Source organism: Gymnodraco acuticeps, unplaced genomic scaffold (genome assembly GCF_902827175.1).
Source record: "Gymnodraco acuticeps unplaced genomic scaffold, fGymAcu1.1, whole genome shotgun sequence".
Classification (NCBI taxonomy): domain Eukaryota; kingdom Metazoa; phylum Chordata; class Actinopteri; order Perciformes; family Bathydraconidae; genus Gymnodraco; species Gymnodraco acuticeps.
In genome coordinates this window covers 2892205-2913326 of record NW_022992160.1, presented here as the reverse complement: position 1 = coordinate 2913326, position 21122 = coordinate 2892205, and the positions used below count along the sequence as shown (strand labels likewise).

Sequence of the window (21122 nt, the reverse complement as noted above, 5' to 3'; positions counted from 1 at the left end):
GTGTGCCAGGAGGTTGCCGTTTTCAACGAGCGTTGGCTAGCAGAAGACAAATACAAGCCATGGCTAAGACGAGGGTCAAGCCCACGAGTAGCCTCCTGCAAAGTATGCAAAAATAACGATGCGAGAGTCTGCGCTGACGAGCCACATGAAAGGTACGCCGTAGTAGAGCATTTTAGATTAGGCTAACGTTGCATGTTACGTTTGTTTAAGCTAACGTTAGCTAGCTGAATAGCGAACTCGATGAGGGATAATAATAATAATTGCAGGGGACAATCATTTCAGAGGAGCGTACCTATGTTATGTGCGTTACAGTCGCCATCCTGTGGTGTTCAGAGGATGAAGCACTCACGGGAATTTCGTGTTATACTCACAAAATATAATCTATTGATTCGACACAGAGCGATTTTAAAAGCAATTTATTTCTACTGGTAGTATGTTTCGTGCCTAAACCAAATGTGACTTGCTCTATCGAAATCATCACATACATACAGTAATATTGTAATGTAACTTATTACTTTCAAAAGAGAGTAATAAGTAATATGTAATATATTACATTTTGGAAGTAACTTGCCCAACACTGGTGCCATGTAATCTGCTCAGTGTTTTGGGGGATGGCTGATTCAATGTCGGAGTAGCAACACTTTGCACACTGCCTGAACATGCATTTTTGGTTTTTCAAATTACACACAATTTGAGAGTGGTCCCTCCCAAGGTGAGGATGGCTGAGCAGAAACAGATGGCCTAGGAAGTGAGGATGGCTGAGATGGTCCAGGAGGTGAAGATGGTTGAGATGGTCCAGGAGGTGAAGATGGCTGGGATGGTCCAGGAGGTGAAGATGGCTGGGATGGTCCAGGAGGTGAAGATGGCTGGGATGGCTGGGATGGTCCAGGAGGTGAAGATGGCTGGGATGGTCCAGGAGGTGAAGATGGCTGAGATGGTCCAGGAGGTGAAGATGGCTGGGATGGTCCAGGAGGTGAAGATGGCTGGGATGGTCCAGGAGGTGAAGATGGCTGGGATGGTCCAGGAGGTGAAGATAGCTGAGATGGTCCAGGAGGTGAAGATGATTGAGATGGTCCAGGAGGTGAAGATGATTGAGATGGTCCAGGAGGTGAAGATGTCTGGGATGGTCCAGGAGGTGAAGATGGCTGAGATGGTTCAGGAGGAGCAACTTGTGGAGACTCCTCAAAAGAGTCCTCAGACAGAGGTGTGAGGTTCATCACAGCTTCCACCTGCCTCTTTCTTTCCCTCTTTCCTCTGATTGAGCCTCCACTGTTCCCTCTTCTTTTCAGCAGTAGATACTGTCAGTTCTGTGACGGACGGATGATCATGCTGTCCAGCTTGCGTCCTTTGTTTATTCCTACCAAGTATTTATTAATTAATTAATTTAGTCATGTATTTATTTATTAGATATTCATTTGTTTATTCTTTTTAATGAAGATTTAAGCCAAGTTAACTGCCAAATGCACTTTGTAGTGGTACTGTACTGTAGATAATATGGAAAACAAATTCAGGCTTATAGACAATGCATCCTATACTGTTTACTGCCAATACTGCTCTCATACAACTTCACAGTTATACCTGTCCCTTCTCTTTGCTAGTCTCTCCTCCCTAGCAGCAGGATCTGCCCTTATCCTTGCACGGAAGCGAGCACTCCTCTCCTTGTTGGACACAGACATCTGTTAAAATGTTTTTTTTAATAATAATACAAAATAAAAATAAATAATAAAATTAATTCAGTTATACAAACTCTATAGCATGTTAAAACAATCAATAAAGAAAGAAAGAAATCAGTTAAATCCACTGTGTTATTCGGGATAACAGATGTCATTCAGACAAACGGTTTTACTGATTGACAAATTCTGTTTTGCTGAATGACAAATTTCATAGCAATTCATTCCTAACAGGCAGTTGCTTGGTCGCCTATTAGCAACAATGACCTTGACCTCAATTTGTAAACTTCAAATTTAATCTATAACTTATAAACACTTTTTTGACGTTTTACCGAATGACACTCAAATCTGTGACACATGGTACCACACACAAAGGTGTAATTATCTCAAATTTAGGAGCAAAACTTACCTTCAACTTGGGAGGTCTTCAGGGATCCTCTGAGTGATATCATCACATGTGGCCTGAATAAAGTCATGTGACTATAGTTCAAAATGGCCTCTGATCTTTGTTTTACCGAATGACATTCAGGAAAATGTTTCTTTGCGGAACACATTTTTTTAGATATTTCTTTATGTTTTTAAAGGTGCATCTTATCAAAACTTTAAAATGTTTATCAAAAGACTTGAAAAAATATGCCGCATAGAATAGTTCATGATTTTTAATTATTCTCATGATTTTACAAACAATTGTCTTCATTGACTTTAAGTGAGAACCGTTTTACCGAATGACATCTTACCACTTTAATATTAGAAAAATCACCCAATTTAGTATTATTTACACTATTTACGAATACAATATTTAACTATTTTTATACAACAATATAAAATTAACTACTTGTGGAAACAGATATCTAGGCGTCACGTCACTGACCCTTTAAGAATGATATGTAAAAGTGCTTTGAGTGGTCACAAAGTCTAGAAAAGTACTATTTAAATGCAATCCATTTATGCAACTCAGGATGATGTTGTATGTATTTTCTGATAATTAAAAGGTAGACTGCATGCCTTTGGCTAGCTTAGCATTTGGGAAATAAAATGTTAAGAGCAGTTGCCGTTCTAGATGAGCTTGAGCCGCTGCTATGGGTCTCAAAGTGAGTCAATGCACACAACGTTAATGAAAGCAGCGCTACAGTCAACGTATCATGAGTGCAAAAGTTCTCATGAAGATTTTATAACCTGAATAAACTCAAAGCCCCATTATAGCTGTATGTCCCAGCTTTGATGAGCTTTGATGCACAAATCTAATACATCTATATCTATGTGCACCTTTAAAGCTCTGTTAAGGAGCTACCCAAAGTGTAGCTATATTCATACCTGCTTTATCGCAGTTTCCTACAGAACTACTGATCCAAGAACTTTACACTTTGCTCTCTCGACTCTCGACAACATCGGGAAGAAGATCTGAGGTTACCTACTGTAACCCCAGCTTCTATGAGTAAATAGCGCAGCCCTCTAAGGCTATCGCTATTGGCTAATCCCCTTGCGCAGCACTGAAAACTTGTAGTCCACGCCCACCCGCAAGGAGGGCCCCACCCTCGGGCCTCCTTCCGGTATAAATAGGAAGGAGGCCCGACAATCTGCTCCCATACAACATAACTTTTCTTCAGCTATTCGTAGAGCCAGTGGGGCCCAGCACTTAGAGGGCTGCGCCATTTACTCATAGAAGCTGGAGTTACAGTAGGTAACCTCAGTTCTATTTCGTATGGCTTCGCCCTCTAAGGCTATCGCTATTGGGTTAAGGGCGAAGCATGATGTAGTCTGCGCCCCACTGGGTCCGCCCGGCACTAGAAGCACAGACACACCTGCTCAATAACACCCCCTGCCTGTTGTGCCATGCGTAATGGCGCATCACCGTCCCTGGAACATAGCAAAACATGCCTATCTTCCCGACGGGGTGAAGGCTGGGAACAATACATACCGGCCACTGTGAGAAAGTAGAGACGAAGGTCCCACCTTGTCCAGCGATCATAGAGGGGGAACAGCAGCTCTCTGCGTGTCAGACAGGTAGGAGAGCGCCCAGCTGGATCCCTGACGTCATTCTCTCTGACCAGGCACTCCGTACAAAGTGTGTCAGAGGAAAAAGGAACATCCCTCCTATAAGAGTGAACAAGGGCCGCTCTCCGCGTGCCGAGAGGCAGGAGAGAGGCGCACAGCTGGCTCCCTGACGTCACTCACTCCGACCGGACACCCAGTACAGGGTGTGTCAGAGAGGAATGGGAGACATCCCTCAAATAAAAATGAATAAATGAACAGGGGGAAGACCAAGATGCAGCAGTGCAAATATCTTCCACTGACATTCCTCTGTGCAAAGCCGTGGAGGAGGAAATTCCTCTGGTGGAGTGCACATTGATGTTCTCCGGGGGCTCCACCCCAGAGGAGACATATGCCTGTGACACAGCCTCACACAGCCAGTGTGACAGCCGTTGTGCAGACAGAGGTTACCCGATCGAGCGCTCTCTATAGTGCACAAACAGGTTCTGAGAACGGCTCCAGGCCGCCGTGCGCGCCACATAGCAAGACAGCGCGCGCACAGGACAGAGGAGATGAGACGTGGCTTCTTCCTCCGACCTGTAAGGAGGGGGGAATAAGCCAGCCAGGGTGATCACTCTTGACCTAAAAGAGTTGTGATGACCTTAGGCATGAAGCCGGGTTAGGGCGTAAAACAGCTGAACTGCCATCTCCTTGGATCCGGAGAGCTGACGGAGCCACAGAGAGAGCAGACAAATCACTCACCCTTCTCGCTGCTGTTAGAGCCAAAAGTACTACTTTGGCTGATAACAGTTTAAGGGGAACCTGATCAGGTTCAAATGGGGCTTTGCTTTAGTGCACGTAACACCAAAGCCAATTCCCACTGAGGCGCCAGTGTGTGTGACACAGGTCTGAGTCTCCGTACTCCTCGCATAACACGGCTGCTGCGTTCTGCGAGCCTCTCTGTTAAATTCGCCGGGAATATACATTGCTAGAGAGGCGAACTGCAGGACGTATCCTCTGCTGATCAGCCTGCTCATCCATCTGTCAATCAGACCCACGCGCTGCCACTCTGAGAAAAACTCTGAGAGCGGGCGCACGTGCTCGAGATGTGTTTTTTTGGTCGTCATGGTGACGAGCCACGCCAGAGCCCCTGCCGCCGCTGCCCGTGAGGCAACCCAAGGTGTGCTTGGACCGAAAGGGCTGCGCGGGGGCCTCCACACGCTGCGTCGCACTCCGACTCATCATGAGGCGCGTACACGCTCAGGGGATGGATGGAGGTGTGTGCAGTGCTGTCCACACGAGGCGTTATAACGGCGCTCATGGGTTTATTAAGGCCGTTTGTACGAGGCGTATCTCGGACAGAGGAATGCCGCGAGCTCTGTAGTTTATTAACCAACAGGTTAAAACCAGGCTTCTGCAGCGAGCCCTGATGTCTACTAATCAACAGATTAGTGGCAGCCGGCTTAATTACCGGCTCTGCTTCCTCGGAGGCTCTCGCGGAGCAGACCAGGAGCAGGGGATCCTCACTCCCCTTTGACTCGCCGCCGGGAGACCCTGTCTCTGGGGTGGCGGAGACGTGGGACGGAGCCCCTGCAGCCGCCGAAGGGCGAGTCTGACGCCGAGGCGGTTGCGGTGTGTGTCTCTCCGCTTGCGGCCTCCTGCGGCCGGCGTGTATGCCGCGGCTGCTGCGGACGTTGGTGCCGCTGTGGGCGCTCAGCAGGCTGGAGCCAGCTGTACATGCTGGCGAATGCCGTCCGCCTGTTCCGCGGCCGTCTTCATGGACTCCACCATGGCGTGGAACTGGGGTCCGAACAGCCCGTCCGGGCTGATTGGAGCGTCCAGTAGCACTTTTCTGGCCGTCTCCGTAACAGACGCCTGCTTCAGCCAAAGGTGGCACTGGATCTGTGGCACCCAAGCGGAAATCCTCGCCTGGGAGACAGCAACGGACGCGCACAGAATGAGCGCCGTGCTGGCCGCCTTGCTGATTTCCTCTGCCTCGGTGGTGGACCGCTCTACCAGTGTCACCACCGAATTGGAGAGCAGCGCGATGTTATTCGCCGCCGCGCTGTGGTGACGGAGAGGGGGAAAGCATGTTCGGCCGCCAAGCTGGCCTGGCACCCTGCTCCGACTCTGTCTCCCCCGTCCGGAGGAGAGGAGGGAGGGGAGAACCGCACGGTGAACCGTGGAGGGAGTTGCTTTTCTTCGGACTCCTGCACGGCACTCGGCCCCAGGGACACTCGGCCCCAGGGACACTCGGCCCCAGGGACACTCGGCCCCAGGGACACTCGGCCCCGTCCGCGGCGCGTAAGCCTGGACGGGCCAATCGTCCTCCTCGGCCACAGCAGCAAGAGCGTCCGCTCTCCGCTTCCTGTCGCCCGAGGGGAGACGGGCGCAGTGTGTGCATGCATGCTACCTGCTGGTTTAGAGCCGCGTACGCATGCTCTGACCCCAGGCAGGATTCGCATACTGCTTTTATCTCTGCTGGTCATAACTCATTATGAACCCAGAGCCACACGAGGGACAATCGCGGACGCAGTTGTTGTTCATGATGATTCTCAATTGCTGTGCTTCAGTAACTGCTGAAGAAAAGAGGGAGCAGATTGTCGGGCCTCCTTCCTATTTATACCGGAAGGAAGCCCGAGGGTGGGGCCCACCTTGCGGGTGGGCATGGACTACAAGCGTTTCAGTGCTGCGCAGGGGGATTACCCAATAGCGATAGCCTTAGAGGGCAAAGCCATATACGAAATAGAACAGTCTAAGCATTGCACATTATCAAAACTCTGATACTCTGATGATGTTGCCTCGTTTGATGGATGGACCTCACACTGTGGATTGCTGCAGCAGCATGTTCAGCTGTTCACTGCACAGTTAATCTTATTCTGTTATTTCATTTCTTGGCTCTTTGTACGGGTCCACATGGGAAAACAGCTTTTTCATATTTTTGGGTTTCTGTTTAAGGTTAACATTTTTAGAAAACTCTACAGATTGCCGTTGAGGAATGTGAATTATGTATGATGCATTTGCACACAACAATAAATGCACATGCAAGTATTCTCTAACCCCCCCCCAACAACTTTTTGCATTTAAGATAAATTGAAATGAAAAAAATGTGCACCTTTTTTAAAAATGGAAATACATGGAAATCATTTTTACCTTGGGATACAGGTTTTTGCAATTGAAATCAACCAAAACATTTGGTGTATTATGATCAATTTCTTCTTACACAGGATAACTTGCTCACCTGCCTTCTGGTGTTGATTGTTGTAAACTTGAGTAAGACTGCAAGCACTCAATGACCCCCTGCATTCAGCTGTAAATAGGAGAAGGCAGGGAAGCCTTGTAAACACACACACACACACACACACACACACACACACACACACACACACACACGCACACGCACACACTCTCTCTATTCCCCCATGCTCCTTGTGGCTCGGATGTTAGATTACTGTGGATGTTTCCCATCTTCTCTAAAGAGTGTCTGTCCTGGGGCAGGATCAGAGAGAACACGTGCCCTGAAAGCCGCATGGTGTCAGGCCATCTCTGTGCCCCACTGCTCCACTCCCCCTGCAGCTGCACATCCTCTCGTCTCGCCTTCATCCCTTTTTATTAGCCCTCCCACCCAATACTACTGCAGCCCTTCATCTTCTTCTCCAGTGTTCATTTCACAGTCTCCATTTCAAGCTCGACAACATATTAGTCCGCTCTCGATTGGATTCCAAACCAATTTTGCCTTTGTGAATACTTCTTAGTTCCACTTCCTTTTGACAATTAGTTTAAAATGTTCTGCCCCATCCTGTTCCTTCTTGCAGCAGGCTCCTAGCTGATAGCTCGAGCTCTAGCAGTCCATAAGGAGGAACGCAGTTAGCTCAACAACTCCTTAACTTGCGATAAGCACTTTGTTAACTTGAGTCTGAGACTGTGACATCAGCCCTGTAGTTGTGACTCATGACCTTGTGTTAAAGCATTATGGGATATTTAACCGAAGGCTCTGCTCTGTATGGACTGTCATGCAGCCTGATGGTCAGCATTGCATCAAGGAGCATCATAGTGTCCTTTAGTGCCAGGACAGTGATTAAACCCCCCTCCCCTCACAAGTGTCCTCTCCACCATGATCAGCTGGACTTGTGTAAGCACCCTTCCCAGAGTGATGAGGTTGTCTGTATTCAGATTAACACAGCAGGCCTGAGTGTGTTGTTGGCTTGGTCATGACACAAGGGTTAATGCCAGCAGATGTTTCTCCGCCACCTCATTTGACTCGGTATGTTGCGTCTGCACATAAACTAACAACATGCTGCCATGGGTAGAGATTGACCCCTCAAACAAACTTGTTTACTCCCTCCCTGCCATGAGTTGCAAGTTCAACCATGGTTGAAGGCATGTTTATTTTGTATTTATTTGACATGCAGCAGAATCAGGCCTCCTGCTGTCATCTGCTCATCTTCACAAAGCAACTATGAAGAAATGTTTGACTACAGTGTGTCCTGCTCAGATTTTTGTCAATATCTTCCAAAATGGTGGTGATGTTATACAATGATCAAAAAACATTATACTCGATTTAACAAAACGGGTATGATTTAATCATGCAGTAAGCCAGCACTAAACAAAGTGTTTAATGGAAGTTTTTAGGGGGGGTAAACTAAGATTCTTTTTGATTGCATATTTGAAGGAGCCTTTTACTCCAGCTGTCTGAATGAGTGTGACAGTCAGTGTGATGTTTAGCAGAGACATGCCAGTACAAGGAGCCCTGTCCCTCTGCAGGCTCTTCTCATCTGTCCATCCGTGTTAAAGTCCTGTAACCCAGCGGAGCAGCACATTTGCAGCCCTCTGCATCTGAAAAAAAAAAATGTTGGCCCGCTAACTGCCTATGCCATCAGTTGGTGATATTTTGATATATGTAGCCTGGGACAACAAATCCCTTATTGTTTTACCAAATTTCATTTTTTTTTTTCTAAATTCTATGTTTTGGACATTAACTTTTCTAAATGATATGTTTAACAATTGAACCACTGTTTGGCATCACATTTTGTCATCATAATGATGGGGAAAACTCAAAATGTTTAGGACAAATACATTGAGAATTTGGCTATCAGCACAATATGAGTTTTACAGTTGATTACATATTCTTTAAACTAATTCTGCAACTTTGTCCATGTTTGTGCATCACCCAAATCATATGGCCCTATTATTGTAGTCATTAGGGTGATTAATTAACATGAAGAAGATGTGAGCCCTATTCTACCATGAAGGCTTTAACCTCTTTTTTCTTGTGTCATTGAATCACCAGCGGTGAAGAGGCTAATGAAAGAGGCGGCTGAACTGAGGGATCCCACTGAGCACTACCACGCCCAGCCACTGGAGGTACGTTTACTGCAGGACACTGTGCTGTACTTCCTTTAATGTACAGTGGTACAAAGGTGTTGGCCTTAAAGGGTCCCTATTATGCACATTTCCAGGTCCATATTTGTATTTTTATGTCTCTACTGTGACATGTCTTCACACTTTAATGTTCAAAAAGCTCTTTATTTTTCTCATACTGCCTGTGCTGAAGCAACTCTTTTCACCCTCTGTCTGAAACCAGAGCCCAGTCGTTGGTTAGCTGGCCAGCTGTTGTGGTTGGTTAACCGATTTGAGATGTCCCACCCCTTAGTCTATCACGAATAATGTGTCAGAGTGCAAGCCAATAGAAGCGCAAGTGTTACATAGTGATGTCATTATGTTACAGAAGTATTAAAGGAATCCAATGGAGTCGTTTCTGGCAGGCGGGGGAGTGTGTGGGTCAGAAATTCACTCTGGAGAAGAACACAGGGATTTTAGCCTTTGCAGACAATTTACATGCACAAAAACCTATAGAACACACTACAGGAGAGGGAATCCCCAAACAGAATAATAGGGCCTCCTTAAAAATGAAGCATTCTGTAAGAGATCATCAACAAGATCAAACTGGTGGCTAGCAAACACCATCATGCATAGTGCAGTTGATGCACAAACTGGGTTATTACCAACTATTTGGTGGAGCCATATTAAGTTTGTACCTCCTAATAGTTTAAATAATCTGGCAACAGTAGTGAAGCTCAGTAGTGGATTGGCCATAAACAGAGTTGTTACATCACAAGTTCTACTATTTCCATATACCCAGCTTAATTTTTTCTACATTGTAGATTTAAACTGAAGACATCAAAACTATAAAATACATGGAATTATCTAGTAAACAAAAAAGTGTTAAAAAATCCAGAATATGATTCATATTTAGCTGGCTACTGCAGAATGCTGTTGTAGCCATGCTGGTTAAGTGTGCCTTGAATTCTGAATAAATCAAGTAGTTAGCCGGTACTTGCCGGTACTTGTTCCCCCCGAACTCTATAGTCCCTCGAACTGTCCTAGTAGATCGCGTTCTCACCGGAATAAGGCCCCAAGCACACGGAGACGAAAACGAACCGAAGTCGTTTTCAAAAAAGTCTTCCGTCCACACGGAATTGGCTCAAGAAACTTGTCCGTCCACACGAAAACGCTGGAGACGCTGTAGTACATATGCCGGGCCTGTAAGTGGCACTGTACTTCCACCACAAAATACACCAAAAGCAGCGAATAAGACCGATGACGATTATTATTATTATTATTATTATTATTATTATTATTATATTATTATTGTTGATGATGGTTGTTGTAGAGGAGCCGTAGATTTTGCATTAAAATCTGTATCATTGTCAGTAGCGTCTGGAGCACGAACGCAACCCTGTGATCCGCCATTGTTGTAGTTGTTGGCAAAACGCATCAGCGGTGACGCGGGGGTGAGCAGGAGATGTGGGGAGAGGCAGGGCTATGGCGTCATCCTATTCAGGAAATTATCGTATAGGGCGTACAGTGTGCCAAAAAGTACAAATCCCATTGTCCGGGACGTGTTATTTACAATATCGGACAAGTAGATCTTTCAATTGACTTGTCCGGCGGACAAGTGACGTTTTTCGACCTGATTTATTGACAAATTATTGATACATTCAGTTTACAAAAGGCAGAACTCATTCGCAAATTGTACGTGTCCGACCATTGTTCGTTTAGAAGTGTTAGTTTCGGTTCTGCTTGTCGATTCCTAAGGAAATGCATCTCGCCGTTTTCTGTACAGTTAGACCGGGTGGAGCGGAGCGGGGTTGGAAGTGTAGCATAGTGGCAGGGTTGGGAAGCAAAACTCGTTTCCGAGTAGGAACAAATAACAATTGTCCGGTACCGGGATTAATAAGAGTTGTGAGGACAGGAGGCGAGGCCCGCGGACTGCAGCTCTATCTATGCTCCGTATCAGCTGATCGCTGCATGGTGCAGCTCAGCGTCTCTCTCTCTCTCTCTTTCTACATACAGCGGATACGCTGCCCGTTTAACAGCCTCATCTTTATCAAACTTTCTTATGTTCTTTCTCTAACACGTAATGAAGGTTATTAAGCATTTTAACTCCTATGTTGTTAATATTGACCACCATTTCCTTTATGAAGTAAAGCAGCCTCCCTGTCTGTGTCCTCACGCTGTCCTCACATCCCCGGACCCCCAGACTCGGAGGAGCACAGGGATGTCAGTATTGTTTATGAAGCAGGGTATAGAAAGTACATTATTGAAATGAAAATACTATTTATTTACTTTTACAAACATTGAGCAGCTGGGCAGCTGCAGCATGTGTATTGCAGGACATGTGTAAGCGTGCAAGCGTCTTTGAGTTGTAGAAAAGTGCTAGGCCTATAGGCTATACATCTAATGTGTCATTATTATTATTATTAGGTTATGTCCTATGTGTTGGACATGTGTGGTTGGACTTTGTCTCACAGGCAGGTTGCAGTGTAACATCAGAGGAGACTGGGCCAATTGTACATTCTCAAACTGCACCACTTAGAACTAACTAAACAATGCAGAGATTATTTTTATATAATTGTATTCAATAACCGTAAGAAATTCAACAGTATGAAGTGATTTGTAAATATGAATACAGATTTGACTTAATGTTTTCATAAATATATTTTTCTCCCAGTTTGTCATGGGACTTATTTTGACCCTCTCAAAGAACCGGAATCGAGAACCAAAAATAACCGGAATCGAAAAGCAGAACCGGAATCGTTCAAATCCAAACGATACCCAACCCTATGTGTGATGCAGTAAAATCTTACGGCTCACTTACGTTAGCGGTGTCATAAAAACCGTGGGAAAATGTAAAATACGATGACGAAGAAGAAGATTCCAGTGGCCCCAATTTTTGTCCATTCTGGACAAGTGAAAAATGTATTCGGACAAGTAAATTGCCAAACTCACTTGTCCATGGACAAGTACTCTCTAAAAACTTTTTCTCACACTGGCGTACACACAGAGCCGCAAGTGTTTCGTCCTCAGACCCACCCACTTTGGGCTCCGAATCCGCGGCTCCGTTTCAGCCTCGTGTGGACGAACCGTCTATACGATAGAGAACGTTAGCGGATTCAACTGATATCGTCTCCGTATGGACGGGGCCTAAGTCCCTGAGGGAGGATTAAGCAAATTAAGCCGCTGATGTCACTTCTTCTTCTTCTGCTTTGGGTTTACTGGCAGGCTTACTTTGTAGTGGTTTATCTGATATTTATCTTTGCACTAAGGTGTGTCTGCTGCTGAGCCTATTTACTATGCATACGACACACCTGGGACAGTGTGATGCCGTTATTGTTATTATTGCACTATTGTAATTTTGCCTGTCTGGACTCTGCTAAATAAAAGAGAGAACCAAAAGCACTGTACAAAATATCAGCTTAATTGTCAATTTACACGCTGTTCAGATACCTCATAAGAGCTGTGCGCGTGTCTTTACCGAACAACGCTCGTAAACTTTGGAGTTGGGGACTGGCTTCAGTAGAAGCTGCTGGGTCGCATCTTCCGAGTAAATCTCCAGAAGCGCCGACACCTCTAATGCGAGCAAATACAATGGCGGCTTCACAAAACCTTTCGGAGTTTTACGGGGCGTGGTTTTCAATTCGACCAGCCAATCAGAAATTGTTAGTGTGGCCGACACACCCCCGAACCATTTCCTCCTCAGGAAAGTACTACCTCTCTAGCACGGACTATCTGGGGGTGAAAAGGTTAGCGCGAACTAGGGACTAGTTCCAGATCCTTTTTGGTGTGAAACCAAATCGGCCTAGTTCGGGGGGAAAAGTACTCCGGTGTGAAAGCGCCGAGTGACACCAGGAAAGCCCCCCCACACTATCACACTTCCTCCTCCATGCTTCACGGTGGAACCACACATGCAGAAACCATCCGCTCACCTTCTCTGTGTCTCACAAAGACACGGAGGTTGGAACCAAAATCTCAAATTTAACAATTAAGTACAGATTTCCACTGTCTAATGTCCAATCCTTGTGTTTCTTGGCCCAAACTATTCTCTTCTTCTTGTTGTTCATCCTCAGTAGTGGATCTTTGCAGCGATTGGACGATGAAGGCCTGATTCTCGCAGTCTCCTCTGAACAGTGGATGTTGAGATTGTCTGCTACTTGAGCTCTGTGATCATTTATGTGGGCTCTAATCTGAGGTGCTTTAATGTGTGGTTTCTGAGGCTGGTAACTCTTGTGTATTTATCCTCTGCAGCAGAGGTAACTCTTGCTCTTCCTTTCCCGAGGGGTCCTCATGAGAGCCAGTTTCATCATAGCGTTTTGTTTTTTTAATTTATTTTTATTTTGATATACTTTATTAATAAGCGTTTGATGGTTTTTGCGACTGCAGTTGAGGATAAATTCAAAGTTCTTGACATTTTCCGGATCGACTGGCCTTCATTTCTTAAAGTGATGATGGACGGTCGTTTTTCTTTACTGAGTTGACTGGTTCTTGCCATAATATGGATTACAACAGTAGTCAAATAGGGCTTTCCACTGTGCACTAACCCTACCTCTGCACAACACAACTGATGGTCTCAAACCCATTCAGAAGGCAAGTAATTCCACAAACTGACTCTTGACAAGGCACACGTGTTAATTGAAAACCATTCCAGGTGACGACCTTGTGAAGCTGACTGATAGGGCTTTCCCACCAACGCGATTCCCGTTTTAGCCCCGTGCTAGAGCTTTTCTGGTTCGGAACCGGTTTTTCTTTTCAGCCCCCGGTTTGTTCACACCGCCCAGAGCCCGTTTTACGTCGCTGATTTTCTCGTTACGGCGCTCACTAACAACAACAATGGGGGATTGCGTCGGGTCGATGATCGTGTTGCTTTTAATCATACAAAGCCAGATTAAATAAAATAACGACTTCTCCAACCTTATACTTTTCTCCAGAGTGCCGTGGTTCATTGTTTATTAATGTGTTTCAGCTGCATTTACCGGCTGCTGCAGTGCTGCTCTTCCACGGGAGTTTATTCTCCCGTTAGCTCCGGGTTAGCTCACACGGCAGCGGCTGCGGTAAAGTATTCACTGTCTGACTCACACAAGCAGTAATTCCCCAAGTGAATGTGTTTCAGTATGAATTGACGCTGTTTGGCATCACAACGCTGTTATGAAAGTTTCTCTGGTATAAAATGGGTGGTGTTAGCATAGCAACCAAAGCTAAACTTGTTGTAGCAATTTATCTTTAAGTCTAATTTAATCATAAGTATTACTGTAACTTAATTATCTGTTTTATTTCCCACGGATTGAATTCACATCTAGCCTCTAATTTCATGTATTTAGAACAAACCAAAGTCTGTCTCTACAACCATTGGTTTGTAATTAACATGTCTGTAAAGTTTCAACCGTCTGGTCAACACTTCTTGTAATGTAAATTGCATAGCTGTATGTAGGTTTCAAACCGTCTGGTCAACACTTCTTGTCATGTAAATTCGCTTGCTGAAGACCTTTCTCTTCCCTCCTTCTGTAGTGTATAAAGTATTTGTATTTTCTTTGAATGTGGTGAGGTCTTGTGCTGGCTTCTTGGTGCGAGACTCTGTCCTTTCGGCTGAAATAGATTAACTCTGTTAAAAGCTTTTTGACTTTTATTGACTTTATTAAATAATACAACTTTGCTTTAAACTTCTATTATTTGTTCATTTCTTGCCAACCAGGTTGTTTCTGTTTTTTAAAGTGGAATTTCCTCCACAAACTGACTATCTTGACTACTTGTTGTTGCTATCCTATTGTGGCATAAGCCGTTTTCTACAGGCACATTTTACCAGCGTATTTTTCATTATGATTCTACTTGTGATAGTCGGACATGACAACCTGTGCAGCCCATGTATTGATTCTATCCGATAGCTGCTATAATACAAAACAAAATGTCTGCCTCTCTCCACAATGATCAATATAACAGCGAACGGATGGGCATGGTAAGGTACAAATAAACAGAATCACACGAAGCCTGGTTAGTGTTGCCTGACTTTATAAACTGTGTTTTTATTTTTTATAAGTGTGTGGTTGCGTTCTAGTCACTTTGCTCAGCACTACTGCTTGTTACAACTTTTATTTACCGTACTCGCCTTTAACCGTTAGCTCAGGTTAATCCCGCCCCCCTCCGACGTAAGCGTGACGTATGCGGTTCTTGCTTCTAGGACGACCATTTTTTTGGTGCTTGAAACAAACCGTATTCCGGAGCTTAGAGGCGGCTCCGCTGCGGTGTGAACAGGAAAGACCGGTGCTTTTCAGGCTCTAGCTTCGAACGAGCCCTGGAACCGCGTTAGTGTGAAAGCCCCATGAGAGAAGCCAAGAGTGTGCAAAGCTGTCCTCAAGGCAAAAGAGGGCTACTTTGAAGAATCTAAAATAAAAATCATATTCTGGATTTGTTAACAATTTGTTGTTAACTAGATAATTCCATATGTGTTCTTTCATAGTTGTGTTGTCTTCAGTATTAATCTACAAAGTAGCACAACATTAAAATAAACAAAAACCATTGAATGAGAAGGTGTGTCTTTTGACTGGTACTGTACCTGCAAACGCTTAACAGCTTTGAGTGCCACAGAGGATATTCACATTAATCTATTCAGCCTGTCCTCCTACAAAAAACGACCATATAGGCCGATTGTTCATGCCCTTATTACGACCCAGAGACACGTTTTAAAGTGTATGTTGTTTCTAAGAAACAACATGCTCCCGGCCCATTCATTGCAAACGCTCCGGAGGGACGTTTATTCACAAATAACCCTCTCTGGAAAATCCTAAATTGTGGAATACTTTGGCCATTAAATTGCTTTTTGATTCGATTTCTGGCGAGAAGTGTAGTGTGTTTTGTAGCACTTTGAGTTTTGTTTACGCAAATGAAAAGTGCGCTTATAAATAAAATATATTATTATTATTATTAGAAGTGTATATTGTACTCTTAGAATCCACGTCCAGTCGATGTGTAGGATCTATAGTTTGATAGATAATATTACGAAGATGATTTGAGGTCTCGCCAGAATAACGTGTATGCAGCTTCCATGTAAAGTTAGCGTGGGTGAAAACAGTTTTTCCGGTCTCGAAGTTTTCATAATAAAACCGGATATATTCCCCTCACTGTCATTATTAATGATTACACAGTGATATCTGCATTACTCATCCACTAAAAAACTTCAGTTTATCCTTGTTAATTACACAATATTGATTGGTTTAAATTGTGTACAATGCTTTTGTGTTTTTAACCTTCGATTCAGAGAAACAAATAGTTTTTTCGGAGTTAAGACACTACAGTTTCCGAAGACACTACACTACCCAGAATCCCCAGACTACAACATCCGCCTTGCTTTACAAACACCGTGATTAGTCATCAAGCCCTGTGATTGGATGTTGGAGTGGCAGTGCGACAAGGTTACTCTGAGCGACAAACAGCTCTATGAAATGGAATGGAACCACGGCAGACTTTCCAAAACTGGAATAGGACGGGTCCAGCCCCCTCTTCTTGATCTTTTATATTCTATATTTCTATCATGCCTTCTACTTTCCCTCAATTTTGTATGTAGGCTACTCTTAATATTTAAATGTTTTCATCAAATAAAACTTATTCAACAACAAAATTCAATAACGTGCTTTAACCACTAGGCGGTGCGGGTTAAAAAACCAGTGGTGTAGTTAATAAAACATAATAATATCAAACATATGACTATTAACTTTATTGTGAAATTAAAACAGAACGGTAAAGGAAAATACAGTTTCAGTCTCTCGATTTGAAGCTTATGCATTGTACCATGAACCTGTATAGACCTGTAACAGTCTGTGCACCGTTATGGTGTAAATATAACCTATACAAATGTAAAGTCAGCCGAATTAGTGTTGATACTGCAAGGAGACGTATTGTGTGAAAAGAAATGGAAGGTGTTGTTTAATTGTTGATATATTTATGATCCACGTCACGTATTCAGTTTTGGCGGCATCTCTTCCAGTTTGTCAAAAGGTCTTCTGATCAGGGCTCTATAAATAAATATCTACGGCAGATATGTAATATTTAATGCAGCCGAACCGTGTATTACAATGCCGATATGTGATGACTTCCAAAGAGAAAAGCAAGAACACTCGGAATAAAGTATTATTTTTTAAAAAAAAATGTTTTTCCGATTTCATATCCCATAAACACCATCCCCCAACATGCATTGCGGCTAAAACAATCGATGTTTTAGCCTATCAAAACCTCTGAAAAAAGAAAGGTGTCTCTCAGAATCCAAAGAGAAAAACCTATGGGAAAAACACAAAAGCATTGTACACAATTTAAACCAATAAATGTCGTATAATTAACAAGGATAAACTGATGTTTTTCAGTTGATGAGTACTGCAGATATCACTGTTAAATCATCTGATCATTGGTTTTATTATGAAAACGTTGAGACCGGAAATACTGTTTTCAACCCGTAACTTTACATGGAGGCTGCCGCATACCTCAAATCATCTTCGCAATATCTATCAAACTATAGATCCTACATATCGACTGGACGTGGATTCTAAAGGTAGGCCTACAATATACACTTCTCGCTAGAAATCTAATCAAAAAGCGTTTTAATGGCCAAACTATCCTACAATTTAGGATTTTACAGAGAGGGTTATTTGTGAATAAACGACCATCTGTAACGTTAGCATTCAACGGGAGCACTAGAGGGCGAAAACTTTCAAACGTAATTATAGGACGTATTAAGCGCTTGAACAAACGACATATTTGGTCGTAATAAGGGCCTGAACAATCGGCCCATTTGGTCGTATGAGTTGGAGGACTAGATTAGTTTAGATTCAAATAATTTTTTCCTTTGAATCACCAAATATCACATGGTTCAATGCAGTAGTGTCTCCATCCTGTGTGAGGACAAATATCACAGATGAGCTTAGCACTTTTTATGCTCAATTTGATCTCCTTAACGAAGAGGCAGCAAACAAGTCTGTCCCTCCTCCAGAGGACCGGCCACTGTCAGGATCAACAGCGGATGTGAGCTGATCTGATTTGCACATCAGCCACCCCATCACCCGTCGTGTACTAATAACCTGTGCCAACCAGCTTACTGATCTCCTCTCAGACATTTCCCACATATTTCACTGAAGATCCCACTTGCTTCCGGACAGGCACTATCATCCCTGTAACCCAAGTCTCATGAAAACAACTACAGCTCTCATCCCCATAGTGATGTGTTTCTCAAAGTCCTTTCAGAAACTGGTTCTCCAGCACATCAAAAACAACATCCCTGCCAGACAGTTTTCACACAGAACAAACAGATCTACAGAGGATGCTGCCTCCACTGTCCTCCATTCAGCGCTCACACATCTGGAAGATAACAACACCTACATCAGAATGCTGTTTGTGGATTTCAGCTCAGCATTCAACACAATCTCCCCCATGATTTGTAAACTCTTCACTCTGGACTTCAGTTTCACACTGGATATTAGACTGCTTTACAAAGGGACCCCAGGCAGTTTAGATTGGCGGCGACATACTCCTGCTCACATTGTACACCCACGACTGCGAACGAAAATATATTATACAATACCAACCACAGCAACAGCTTGTTCACCCTACAGCTGTCTGGAAAGTGATACTGAAGTATCTGTCAAACACCAGACTACCATATATTTTTGTGACTACAACATTTCGTTTTTTCAAATCTGTTGTCGAATGACAATAAATCAACTTGAAACCTTTACTTAAAGAGGCCCTATTAAGCTTTTTAGGATTTGCCCAATCCTGTAGGGGTTTTGTGCATGTACATGGTCTGCAAAGGCAAAAATCCCCCCCTGCCTGAAATGCCTCCATTGGGCTCCCTTGTTTGCTACTGTAACATAATGACATTACTATGTAACACTTGTGCGTGTATTGGTTATCGCTCCAATACATTGTACATGATAGGGCTAAGGGGCGGGACGCAAGAGCTTTTTGAACATTAAAGTGTGGAGACATGTCCCAGTAGAGACACAAAATACTAATATGAACCTGAAAATGAGCATATGTCCTCTTTAAAGAAAAAAAGTTAGATTTATAGTTAATGTCATAATATAAGATATAGTGATTTTTTTGTAATAGAAATACATTTTGACTATCTTTAGGTTAGATAATGCCCAGTAGTAAAACAAATTGTTATAACAACAAACAGCTGGTAACACACACTGTCAGTGTTGTCACTTCAGATCTGAGAATTCACAGGTTTGGTCCCTCAGGAGGAACATGTCGGCTCTGTGTGATATTTCTCTCTTTTTTACAGGATAACCTCTTCGAATGGCACTTCTCCGTACGTGGGCCCCCAGATTCTGATTTCGATAGCGGGGTTTACCACGGCAGGATTGTGCTTCCCCCAGAGTATCCAATGAAGCCCCCGAGCATCATCCTCCTCACGGTAAGACACAGAGGACGGCCCCTACTCAATCACAGACCATTATTCTTGTGCTGAAACAGAACAGAAAGACATCAGATCAGATGATCAAGAAGTGTTAAGAGGACAGCATGTCATTGAACCCTCAGACATGTCTGGTTGCAGCATACGCAGTGACAGTTGTCAGATGAAAGCCTGGGCTGTCGTCACACTGTCAGAGGGGATTGCACGGGTTTTTTGAAAAGATGAGACTTCTCATTATATTCATATTCTGTCTGACACCTGCACCAATCACAGACTGACAACATCTCTGATTTCTCTTGACACTTTTTCATTGTGTCCAGCCACTTAGCTACTGCAGATCCTTTCTATAATGTTTCTTTTTTAGTTTGCATTCATTGATTGAAAACTTTTACTGAATAGCTTCCTTTTTTTTTTACTTATTCCATACTCTCAACTCTGTCAAACCTTTATGTCTGTCTACTAGGGATGGGTATCGTTTGAAATGTATCGATTCCGGTTCTGCTTATCGATTCCGGTTCTTATCGATTCCCTGTTTCGATTCCAAAATTGTAAAAGAAAGAGGTCAAACGTTTAGATAACAGAAATATCTTTATTCTTTTAAGCTTTAACTGACATTTTTACAAATAAAAAATATACATGCAATACAAATGTATTGCGCAATAGCTGTGCTTTATTTTAACTGAGCTTTGCCTGTGGCAAGCTATTAAGAGGCATTACACTGTGCCTTGTCTTTTTCTTTCTTAGTGTAGTGGAGCCTCACTTCAGAGCGTTTACCGCCATCTATCTTTGGTGTTATGAAGTGACTGAGCTCGTGAACTGCCTACGGGAGGGCGGGGGAGCCTCGCTGCGGGGCAACTGTGGACCTCTGTCGCCTGTCAGCGCAACTTACATGATGCCGTTTAAAAAAATTAAGGGCGGTGCCGGCCGTCAGCGTACCGAGCCGGCCGCCAACGGCCCGCTGACGACCGGCCGTTCTGTGATTCTCCAGAACACACAGATGGCCAGTCCGCCTACCCTGTATTCCACCGGGTCACCGCGGTGCAGACGGACCCGGTGGGTCTACCGCGTTTAGGAACCGTTAAGCAGAACCAAAATTGTGTATTTTGTATGGGTACCCAGCATTTTCTTATCGGTTCTCATCTGGAACTGAGTTTCGGTTCCCAACCCTACTGTCTACTTATATTTCTCATATTTTGAAATGTATGTTTTATTGATGTATTTCTACCCACATACTCACCTCCACCTTCTCTTTTTTGCCTTCCCTCCTAGCCAAATGGAAGATTCGAAGTTGGGAAGAAAATTTGTTTGAGCATCTCTGGCCACCATCCAGAGACATGGCAGCCCTCTTGGAGCAGTGAGTTTCCTCCAACTGAATTATTTTCAAATTCAAAACAACTTTATAACCCACAAAGAGGCAATTAGGTACGAGCAGCTCAAAGCCAAGTCCCAACATTTAGCGCATGCCCCCAGTTTCTCTAATTCGTAATAAGAATCAGTCTAAATTGTAGAACTAAACATTTTTATAAACCGAGGAATTGTCGAGCAAATGTGTGGGAAACTATTGATGCTCTGTCTTTATTTGTAGGTTCATGCACAGTTTGATTTAGTGTGTTCTGGAGAGGAATCTTGAATGATCAAAAATATTTTATTGGAAAAAAAAAAGAATTCATCTTAATTCAAATAAAGTGGGAAGTGTGACTAGCAAATATAAATAAAGGTCCGTTAGTAAGAGAGGGGTTGCA

General features: G+C 43.8%; 1 protein-coding gene across 1 annotated transcript in view; it reads left to right on the top strand.

Moving 5' to 3' along the window:
- Window positions 1-21122, top strand: part of ube2j1 (ubiquitin-conjugating enzyme E2, J1) — a 62633-nt gene that overhangs the window by 14634 nt on the left and 26877 nt on the right. The window contains 3 exon segments of the mRNA XM_034204520.1: window positions 8932-9005; window positions 19249-19380; window positions 20650-20734. Coding sequence (XP_034060411.1) covers window positions 8932-9005; window positions 19249-19380; window positions 20650-20734 — 291 coding nt within the window.